Source organism: Lynx canadensis, chromosome B3 (genome assembly GCF_007474595.2).
Source record: "Lynx canadensis isolate LIC74 chromosome B3, mLynCan4.pri.v2, whole genome shotgun sequence".
Lineage (NCBI taxonomy): Eukaryota > Metazoa > Chordata > Mammalia > Carnivora > Felidae > Lynx > Lynx canadensis.
Window position 1 is genome coordinate 30,602,641 of NC_044308.2, and position 11,505 is coordinate 30,614,145.

Sequence of the window (11,505 nt, forward strand, 5' to 3'; positions counted from 1 at the left end):
ACAAGCTCCCTGGGCCCCTGGCCTGGCCAAAGCCTCCCTTGAGGCCCCGAACCTACCAGCCCTCCCTCCACCGAGTCCCCCTTGCCCTCCTTCCCATTGATTCCTGCTCATACTGACTGGGACAACCGCTGAGGGCGCCGCTGGGGAGGACCTCCTTGGTTTCCAGCATGGAAGCCACCCCCGGCCTGGACACCCAGGACTCTTTGGGAAGGACACAATTTCTGAGTCCCCTCCACCTCTCCTGGACCAGGGCTTTCCTGGGGGGCAAAGCTGGAGCATGCCTCCCTGGGGAGAGGAACAATTAGGTTGTGTGGGGCATGGCCTCCTATCCCTTCCTCGGGCAACCCTCAGTCTGAAATCACAGAGCACAGCCAAACCCTAGCAGGACTCCACCCATTGAGAGATGAGGAGAGTGAGGTCTGGGAGGGGTGTGAGTCTGGCTGGGGCCCATGGCCACCTCTAGCTCCCCAGCCAGCACCTGCCACCAGCACAGTCCTCCCCCAAATTTTAGAGGTTTTGTGCCCAACATAACCTTATAATCCAATAGCTCCCAGGGAAACTTAGGGTTCCATCCTCCCCACACACTCAATCCCTGCAGGATCCAAACAAAAAAAGCCATGCTTTTGTTATCTTAATTGCAAAAGGTTTATCAAGAAAACAAGAAAGAAAAAAGATCAAGCAGCAGGAGCCAGGAGTGGCCATGACCTCCCAAGGGGGGGCCAGCAGTGGCACCTATCAGTTCCCCCAACCCACAGCTGGCCCATGCCCAGGCCTAGGGGGAAGGAGTAGCCCCCTGGAGGATGTAAACACGGGTGGGAGAGAGCACAACCTGGCCAGGGAGGGAGCTGGGGCTGACATCACAGTGAGGCTGGCCGTGGGCGTGCGGGCCCAGGGGCTTCTGGGGCAGTGGGCAAAGCCAGCCGTCTTTTTCCCCTTGGCCTTCCCTCTGTGCCACAGGAAGGGTTCCGGGAGTCACTGGGTCTGAGGACCCTGGAAGCCTGGGGCCGAGCCTGCTCGGAATGTGGAGAGCTATTGCTGGTGAACTCAAATATCTGGTAACTTCTGGGTGTCCTTTCCAGGAAGGTGCCACCAACGTCCTGGGGTCAGTGGCCTGTCTCAGCACCTTGAGCCCAGGGTAAAGATGCTGCATGGTCCCCTAGCCAAGGGGTAATGGAGGCTCAGCAGGTGGAGGGGAGACAGGAGGAGTTGGCCCGCAGCTCCTCCAGAGGGGACAAGGTGAGGCAGGGACAGGGACACAGGAGCAAGAAGATCCCTCCCCTCCATCACACAGTCCAGAATCTCAACCGATGGGGGCACGAAATTTACTTGGGAAAAGTAAAGGTGGGAGGGAGGGGGTGTTTTCATTCCTCCACACCCTTGCCCATGCTATTCCTCTCTTCTGAATGTCTTCCCCCCCACCCCATCTCTCATCTACTGTCCCCATTTACTGTCTGGCAGGTCTTTGTCATTCTCCAAAATACTACTCAAATGTCACCTACTCTATGGAGCCTTTCCTGACCAACAGAATGAGTGGTTCTTTCTTTAAGCTCCCAGGAACCCCTTATTTACCATCAATCATTCTGCATTGCCCTCATCTGTTTCTGTGTCTGACCCTACCTCTACTGGGGACTCCCTGAGGGCAGGCATGTCGCAGTCCCGGGTGCCCAGCATCTGACCCGGAGCTGCAGCAGGCCCTGGTGCCTGCTGAATGAACGAGGGGGTGGTAGCCAGGTGAGTGAGTACTGTAGGTTCTAGGGGAGGCTAAGACTGTGGCCCGGCCTCAAGCAACTGACCAGCAGCCCAGACCTCAGCCCAGAAGCTTCCTGACCCCACTCTCACCCCTTCTGTGCCCCTACCTCTAAGGGCTGGGAGACTTCCCCAGGGGTACCCAGGACTCCTCCAAAGCCCACCCCATCCCCTCCCAGCCACTGCTGGTGTGGGGAGGTCAAGAGAGCGGAGTGCGCTGCGGCGACCAGGCCCGGGGGCAGGGTGGGGGCCAGGTACACATGATCAGAGGTTGTCATACATGCGCAGCGTCTTCTCCAGCTGCTGGCCTACCCGCTGGTAGAAGAGGATCTGCTGGCGCAGGTAGTTCTGCATCATGTGCTTGAAGTCGAGCTCACGGCGCTGGTGGAAGTGGTTCATTTCAGCCTGCAGGGCGAAGCCCACCACGCGGCAGCGCCTACGAATGCCATCTGCCTCGTCCTGTGCCATGCGGCCCTCGTCACTCATGCGTTGGCTCTCCTTCACCTTGGCGAAGGCGCCTGGCACGGGCACAGTGGAGGAGGACAAGGGAAGTTAGGGCTCTGGTCTCCCCCATTTGCTCCCTATACCCTCCGTGAGCCCCCTCATGAGCGCTATCCACCCTCCACCTGGTGTCTCCACCAGGACAAACCCTCCCCAAACCCTCACCTCCATCCAGCTCAACTCCCCTCCAAACCTGGGGCACTGCCAACAGCCCACAACACCCAGACTGTCACAGCCCTGCTGGCTGTACATTGTTCCAGGACAGGGCTGTCTTTATCCAACAGAAGCATCGTCTCTCACACTGGCTCCTGATCAGCTCAGACATCACCTCCTCCAGGAAGCCTTCCCCCCACCACATTAGGTACTTCCCAGCATTCCCAGGGCTTTCATCTGCCCCGCTCTTACCACCCTGTGGCTGCTCCGCCTGCCTTCCTGTGGTCTGTGAGCTCAATGTCTCCGGCACCCAGGACAAAGCCTAGCCCACGGAGGAGCTCACTTGGTACATGTCTGCTGAGCTGATTCAACCTGTTCCTCACTGAACTCCTATAAGGGGCTCCCACCTCAGGCCCAGAGGTTCTCCGTGGTACCTGAAGAGCAGCCAAGCTGGGCACTCAAAGCTCCAGAACCTCCCCACTCCCCCGGCCCCCACTGCTTACAGATCAAAGCCCAAGCCTATTCTCCTAGCTGTGAGGCCCTCTGGGAATTGGCCCCATGTTCATCAAACTCACCCTGCTCTTTCCTCCCTTTGCACCTCCGCCTGCTAGATCTCTACACACAATTTAAGGCTCCCCAACAGGCTCAGGCGCCACCCCCACACCAGAGCCTCCCCCAGTACCGAGGCAGAATGCCTCTGGACCCCTCTCCAGGCTTCTCCCCACCCCCATCACACTATTGATTCTAAAACAGCACCTCACAGGCCACCTGGAGTTTTCTTTTGTGTGCGTCTCCCCACAAACGGGCCCAGCCCCTCCCCACACCAGCCTAAAGGGACCAGAGGAAGCCCTAGTCATAACCAGGTGACAGATGGGGGACGGGGGATGAACCTGGGCAGGGGATCCAATTTAGAAGATCTGAATGAATCAGCAAGCAGTTGGTGAATGAATTTCAGCTCTGAATTAACAGGCACTTGACTAATTGTGCATCAAAGGCAGTGGGGACAGGTGCCGGGAGGAGGAGGCAGTTCGCCTGTGCCTGGCACGAACTCCTCGCGGGGCTGCAGGGAATCCACTGTGCGCAGAAGAGTAAGGCTGTGGGCAGGGTTGGCACGGAGGAGAGAACACCCCCGGGCACTTCAAAAGCATCCAGGGCACACCAACAGCATGCCAGGGGCCTTGAAGATGTACTCTTTTTACTCTCACTCAAGATGTCCGATGCATTCAAGATCCCTTTTTTTGGTCATTCACTGTATGTCAGGCCCAGGGCTCTACATGCTGGAAATAACTCCAGAAGGATTTAGAAGGAGTCGTTAACAAGCAGTTATGCAAGTAGTTGCATATTAGTTAGCAAGTGCACGGCTAACTGGCTAATAATGGCATCTGGGGTAGACAGTCGCAAGTCTGGAGAATCTCCAGGGCCGCTCACACAGCACTCAGAAGAACTCTGCAGTCACCAGTTCCCAACCCACTCAGTCCTTCTGCCACCTTCCTTGAGCCACCTCCCGCCTCCTGTTCCAGCCCCGCTGGCCAGACCTGGGCAGCAGAAGAGGGCTCAGCCCAAGGCCCAGGATGAGGACCCGATAAGAGACTTCAGAGCTAAAGAGGCCCTAGATGCCAGCTGCCCACCCTCCACCCCCACCCCTACCCCACTACTGTACAGAGGAAACCGAGGCCCTGACAGGAGGACTTGCCTAGGGGCTCCCAGCCTCCTTCATGCTCCTCACACGGGGGATGCCTGGCCCAGACATACCCCTCCTCAGTGGATACTGCTTCTACTGCAGAGGGTTCATACCCAGCCACCCCATTTGTGTGGGGCCCCCAGACAACGACAAGGATCCTACCTGAAAAGGAGACACTAACTAGCCTGGATTCCACCTGCCTGAAAAAAATCTCAGTGCACTAAGGGTGGACCTGTATTCAAGAGGGCTTTTCTGGCCTTGGAGGAAAGAAAGGCTCCTTTTGTTGATGAGGAGACAGAGGCCCAAATAATAGAAACAAATCTACTGCAACTGCTAGGTATCCACAGACAGGCAGGGAGCCAAAGATGGGGGACAAAAGCTGCCTGGGGGGGGGGGGGGGGGGCAGAGGTCCCACCCTGCTCTCTGTCACCTCTCCACCCTGTGACTCAGATCTGGGGCCGGGACCAGCTAACACTAACGTACCCCAGAGACAGGCTGGGAGTCAGGGCTCAGGCCTGTCTAGCATCCCTGCTACATTCCATGTAGGACTCAACCTGAGAGCTGAGGACCCAGGGGAGCCTCCTGCCCTGGCAGGTGTCCTATAGGCCGGATCCTATGAACCAGGAAAGGAGGCTGAAGCTTCAGAGCCCCAGGGTCCCAGACATATTTCCTAAGATCCTACCTTAATCCATCTCGTCCCCACCTCTCGAGGTAATTACCCGGCCCCCACCCAGGTCAGGGACAAGAGGTCTGAGTCCTAGTCTCAGCTGTGTCACCTCCAGCAAGCCACTGCTCTTGCTGGGCTGGAGGTTTCTCAGGTGTCAAAAGGGACAGGCCAGACCAGATCTGATGCTGCTGACAACTGCCCTTGGTGGTATAGTACTCTTGGAAAAATGGGATAATGGTGCCTGCCCTATAGCATAGTTGAGGTTTAACTTGAACTCGTCTGTATAAAGCACTTAGGATGGCACCTGACAGAATAAGAGCTCAAGAGGATATATATGCGCAAGCGTGTGCGGACTGCTTCTCAGTGACAGCGACAACCAGCTGGTGGGGGCTTGTAGCAATATGATTCTCTTTATTTATGGAAGCCTAGGAGGGGAGGGAGAGAGAGGGTTAGGTGATGGCCCAGAACACAGAGTTCGGACCCACTCTTCCCCCAGACAAGCACTTGGTCCTGCAGGGGACATTCTACCTTGGCCAACCTGTGAGTCCCATGGTCCCTCCACGTACATTCTGCAGCCCTGGGCCTGCTTCCGGCCCAGCAAGGATGCCAGCTGAGTTAGCAGTGCTAAAGCACCCAAGCCCCCCTTGTCCTTCCCCTTCTGGCTCATGCACATATCCCTGGGGGAGCTCCTTACCCCATCTGTCAGGCACAGGGGAAACAGCCTGGGCTGTGCAGTCAGACACCCCTGAGCCCCAATTCCTGCTCTGCATATCATCCCACCTTATTGTAACCTCCCTGGCTTGTGCTGAGCCTTAGGACATAGCCCTACCCTGGCTGGCTCTCAGGTAGGGGCCCTGGACGGTCACTGTTTCCCCTTATCCCAGGGTAACTATTACTAGGGCCCCCTTCATCCCCAAAACTTCCCTGGCTTAGATGGTTAATTATACGGTTACTCCTCTTAGGAGACTCCTGGACTGAGCTCCAGGGCCCGGGCCAGTGGGCAGACAGACTGGTGGGCTTCATCTCAGTGCCAATCAGGCTCCATGACCCATTTTACTAAGGTGGACACTGAGGGGAGAAAACGCTCTCACGGTCATCTCAGAGGCAACATTTGTCCAAATCCTGGTCTCCTGATCCCACCTGAGCCTCCCATCAGCTTCCTTCCATGGCCTCTGCCACACTCTTGCCATCTTTCAGATGTCCAGACAGACTAGGTAGAATTCTAGGGACCCAAGGCCCAACTTTCCTGCTCCTTTCTCTGAGAAAGGGTTCCACCCACACTGCCAGCATGGAACCCCTCCTCCCCCCATCAGGCTGTGGTCCCCCAAACCTGCCCAATTCTGTCTCAGCCAGATTCCAAGCCTCTCTCCCTAACTTGCCCAACCACAGGCCTAGGAGTAGCAATGCAAAGCCCAGAAGAAGGAAGAGTAAGCCCAATGGGCTTGGTCTATTGAGGAGGAGTCCTCAGGGTGAGAGAAGATGGGTTAGCCTCTGCCTAAGGTTGAATGCACCAGCCCAGAGGCCTGTTGGGCCCATACTCTCAGAAAGACCTCAGGTAGAAGCCCTCTCAGCTCTGTCTCCCTGCCCCAGAATCAGAAAAGCCCATCCAGCTTTACTTCTTCCTGCTTCAGTACAAGCCTGGGAACTCTGGCTGGGTATGGGATTGCCTTCCTCCCCCCCAGCTCTGCCCAGGGCAAGGTCCCCAGCAACTGCACAGGGGCAGCTGTTTAATCACTGTGCCCCTGCTTTCCCCTGCCACTGCCCACACAGAAACATGCCATCCGAGGAGCTGGCTGAACCAGCTTTCCCAGGCCGTAGCACAGCAGCGAGAGTGGCTCCACTTCCGCCCAGGGAAACACTTGCCCCACTGGGCCCCAGCCTGCCAGCCACGTCCCAGCCCTAGAGCTCAGACTCAGCTCTAAGGCATCACTCTGTTTTCCACCAGACCCTCCCCAGAAGTCTCCTGTCTTCACCCCCTTGGAGGCCTGAGAGCTCACTAGATCTACCCTCCCTTGTTTTCTAGATCAGGAACCTAAGGCCCAGAGAGGGGAAGGCACTTCCCAGGAACACACAGCAGATAGAGGACACAGTCCCCACATGTCTCCTGAAGCTGATAGAAGAGGGGAGGAGGATAGGAATGTAGAGGTGAGGAAAAAGGGCAGAGATGGAAAGCAGGAAGAGAAAGTGAGAAGAGAAAGGAGCCCAGGAGCTGGATAAGTTCTAGAAGTCAATCTCCCGGGAAAGTAGAGCAGGGCTGGCTTACTCCTGACTCTCCTGGATACTGAGGCAGAGCTTAGTGTTTGCTGTCCCCCAGGCTCAGTCCAGAGGTCTGCCTCCTGGCCCCACCCAGAGGAAAACTCAGCACCAAGCCAGGCCTGACCTCAGGGCCTAGGGGCCAGGGAGCCAGCCCCACGCCCTGCAGACGTTCTTCCTGAGTTACCAAGCAGCCCCGGAGAGGACCACACCTCTCTCCTGACATCTGCCCTGCCTGTGGTCCCCAGGACTCAGCCACCTGCCAGGTCAGCCCCTAACTCACTGCTCAGGCAAGAGAATCCAGGCTCAGGAAGGAGGAGTTGGAGGGGCCATGTGGGTAGTGCCCTGGACCCCTGTTCCTCCCCTAGACCAGCCCGGGTGCCCCTAGGTGACCCGAGATGAGTCACTTCCCTGGCAGTTCCTTGACAGCCCAACATTAACAGACAGAGGCCCATCCTGTCCCTCCCCCACAGAGGGGGGCCATGAGAACTGAAAACACAGCTGGGCTTGGGAATTGGCCAACAGGGACGTGTCCTTGGGGAGGCGAAGGAGGAAGGGACAGTCTCAGCTGAGCCAGGGACTCCCTGTGCAACCACTCTTCTAGGACACCAGCTTCTTCATCTGCAAAGCGGGGACAGGGGGCCTCCCGCACACAGACAGGGAGCTCACAGATAGGGCATGCAGCAGGGAGACCAGGCTCTGAAGCCACAAGGGCAGGGAGTGGAACTTGTGAGGAGCGGGAAGGCAGGCCCCACTCTGTGCTCTTGTTATCTGTGTCTGTGGCCCCCGTAAGCCTGTGTGCTCCTCAAGGGCAAGGCCTGGGCCTCGGTCATCTCCGCGTTCCCAGACTCAGCCTGATACCTTGACGGGCTCGGCACATAAATGGATAGATGAGCAAATGAGACAGAAACAGAAAAAATGAAGGCACGATCAAACAAATGGACAACAAAAGGTAAATAGCGAGCTTCATGAGGTCAGCAACCAGAGCTGACCAGGAACAATAATATCTCCTTACACCTAGCCACACAGCAGATGCTTGACGCACTGTTGAATGAATGAATGAATGAGACAGAAAGACTAGATGGGCTGCTCCATTCCTCTAGGCCATCCTCATATCCCCAGTGCCCAGCAGAGCGCAGACTTAGCAAGGGTCTCTTGCCCACTCTGGCTCTTACCTTTCTGCAGGTGGATGATGTCAGGGAAGTTGGAGAGCAGGCCCTGGTAGAGAGAGAGCGTGTCGAGCATCTGGAAGAGGTCGTTCTTGGGCTGCTCAGCAAACATCTCACCCACAGCTTCATAGGTACGGCCCGTGTGAGAAATAGCACTGTTGAGGGCCTCGGAGCTAAAGGGGGGGTCCAACTGGAAGGCATGACTGATGGCCTGGAAGGCATTGCCCAGCTTCTGGAATTCCTTGCGGAAGCCCCCCACGTGCTTGCGCACCAGCTCTGATGCTACGGTGCTGAGCTGCAGGACACTGTCGTCCATCTTCTTGCTGAAGGCCTTGAAGGTGTCCACACGGTCCTCCACATCCTGCAGGTCCTGGTGCTCCGTGGGGATCTGGAAGGTGAGCAGGAAGCTGGCACCCACCATCTCATCCTTCTCTGCCCTGCGTTTGCCCATCTTCCACTGCTTGTCATCCAGGCAGCTGAGGAAATGCTGGAAGCCCTCATACTGGGACAGCACGGGGTGGCTTGTCATGTGGTCCATCCAGAGGATGAGCCGACGCTTCCGCTTCTCAATAAAGTCCTCCTCGAAGCGGCCTGTGGCCTGCTTCTCTGGCAGGTGGGGAACGGAGATGACAGTGAACTTGTGCAGCAGGCGGTTATAGAGCCAGTCGAAGTGTTTGTAGCGCCGGTAGACTGGTGAGCCAGCGTGGGTAGGTGTGAGCTTGTAAGAGATGTAGCTTTTGATGCCCTTGAATTTGGTCTGTTTGGTGGGGTCCTCCACTGAACAGGCAAACGGGTGGGGGTTGGCCTTCCACTGGGGGCCACGAGGGCCCATTTCAATGGAGTATGTCTCGGCGATCTTGGCCATCATGGGCACATCACCCAGGATAAAGGCCTCCACCCCAGAGCGCACGAAGCACGAGAAACGGTTGAGGTTACGCCCCACCACACTGCCACGCTTGGCAGATGCCAGGCTGTCCTGTCGCTCCAGGGGTGGCTTGGGCCGGTAGGCCATGTGCTGGCTGGGGTAGGCACCAGGGTAGGAGAGGTTGAGAGGGGGGTGCCCGTTGGTGCCCAGCCCACCGGCCCGAGGCTCCTCCACCACTGTGCATCCGTCGTCCCAGTCATCCCAGTCATCATCATCGTCTTCCTCGAAGCTGCCCTGGTGCGAGAGGAAGCCACCACCACCACCACTCCTGGAAGGACTGGCCACACTGGAGCTGTCATACAAGCTCACCTGGGTGCCCAGAGAGCCTGGGCTGCTGGAATAGTCGGCATGGTTGGAGCTGGCACCAGAACGGATGATCTCTACATAAGAGGCAGGGAAGAGCCCTGTCTCACCACGGCTATTCTGGCCCTGCAGCCAGCCATCCAGCGAGGTCTCACTGAAGATGACCAGGTCCTCATCCTGCTGGATGCTGATTTCCTCTTTGTTCTCGCTGCGGAAGTCATAGAGGGCTCGGCCTTTCAGTGCCATGGCTGGACCCGTGGTAGAGAAAGAAGAGGAGAGGGTCCTGCCCGGAACTGAGAATGCACGGGCAGCTCAAGGCCTGTCACAGCAACTCAGTCCGTCAGCAACCTAAGCTGGGGTCTCAGCACCCACAGATGCTGTCCAGCCTCCCACTATCCAAAACAATGCCCATTGCCCATTAACTGCCCTATTAGTATTAGGTCTCCCAGCACACTCCTGTGATCAGGGAGGGATCATGTCCATAATCCTCCTCTCTTCCCTTGGCAACCCCAGATCGGGGAGTCTCTCCTTCCTCCCACTCCCAGAAGAAAAGTCAAGTGACTCGGAGAAATCAGCTCTGAGAGGGCAAGAATTCGCTTGACACTTTCCACTGGAACAATGTTCTAAAATAGAAGAGAATCACTCAGAAACCACCGTTCCAGAAACCCTGGGCAGCTCTGGCTCCCAGCTCCTTCTGGCTCCTCAGGCCTTGGGAGGCTCTCACATTCCTCTGTAGATCTGCTCCTTCCTCCTTCCTCCTCCTCCTCCTGGGCCACTGGGTTTTCAAAAATCCAGAAAATCCAAGAGGGGCATGGAGAAAAGCAGCAGCCTCTTGAATCTAGTCCAAGGGTGGATGTGTCCGGCTTCACAACGAGCCAGGCCGGGGAAAACAAGGACTGAGGCTTACACAACAGGCCGCCAACTCGTCGACCCCGGCGGCCTGGCCTGGTCTGGCCCGGCTCTGGCCCTGGCCCCCGGCCCCAGACCCAGTCCCCAGCCCCCAGCCGGTTCAGGAGCCTTCTCCCCGCCTCCCAAGTGGCCGGCCCCCACCCTAGGGAAGGAGGGGGCGCGACGAGGCGCTCTGGCGACTTCTGGCCACTAGCTGAGTGGCCTCTTTTGTTTGCCTATTTCCTCAGCAGTTTCTGAGCCTGAAGCTGACCCTGATCTGAGTCCACGGACCTCGTCCAAAGGTAATCCCCGCGGTACCCGGTCCCGGCGCGCAGGTCGTACAGACCCCCAACCCTGGCGTGCACGCACACACTCAACAGGAGTTTGGGGAGTGCGCTGCGGCGAGCAGATGGTGCGCCCGGCCGGCTCGCCGTCCGTCCTCCGCTCTGCCCCGCGGGCTCCGGCCGGTGGGCGGCGGGCTGAGCCCCCAGCCCGCCTCCGCGTCCAACACTCGCAGTCCCTCTGCGCCGCCAGCGAGAAGCTAGCTCCAAAACAACAGAAAAAGGGATTCCGGGAGGTGGCGTCCGGAGAAAGGAGGGAATAGCCGAGGGGGGGGGGGGGTGTGAGGGGTGGGGAGAGGGAGGGAAGGAGGAAAAGCAGGCTGGGGAATTGGGCAAACTCCACAGCACTTCCGTGCGTCCCGGCTGGGCAGGGACGGCCCGGCTCCGCCCTCCCGCGGCCTGGGGCTCGGGCGCCGGGGCCCCCGCCTACTCCTCGCTTCTTTCCCTCTGGCGCTCGCCCGCACTCGCCCGCTCCCAGATCCGGCTGTGGGAGGGTGACAGCGACCAGCGCTCTAGGGGGCCGCGATCCCCCAAGACCCCCGCCCGCCCGCTCTCGCTGGGAAACACCTAGCGCCCGAAGGGCTCGAGCTCCGCTCCGCGCCGCCGCCGCCGCCGCCGCCGCCGCCGCCGCCGCCGCCTCGCCTTCTGGGCTCGGTCACCCTCTTGCCTTTTCCGTGACGCAACTGGAGGAAAACTCCGAAAGTTTGCGAAGTGCGGGCTTGCGAGGAGGGCGCCAGAGCCGACACCCGGGGTTGGGGGTTAAGGAAGAGGGCTAGGAGGGAGACCCGCCGCCGACGCCTCCTCCCACTCCGCTGCCTCCCCCACCCCCACTCCGGCGAGGCTGGGCGACACTGGGCCTTGGCGCAGCCTAGGGATTG

General features: G+C 58.4%; 1 protein-coding gene across 1 annotated transcript; it reads right to left on the minus strand.

The window, feature by feature from the left end:
- Positions 1–626: 626 nt before the first annotated feature.
- SNX33 (sorting nexin 33) lies at positions 627–11,094 on the minus strand. Its single transcript, XM_030317646.1, has 2 exons — positions 8,177–11,094; positions 627–2,264 (listed from the first exon to the last, which is right to left on the minus strand). Exons 1-2 carry the CDS (start codon positions 9,642–9,644, stop codon positions 2,011–2,013), a joined length of 1,722 nt encoding a protein of 573 aa, XP_030173506.1. The 5' UTR covers positions 9,645–11,094; the 3' UTR covers positions 627–2,010.
- Positions 11,095–11,505: the final 411 nt, after the last annotated feature.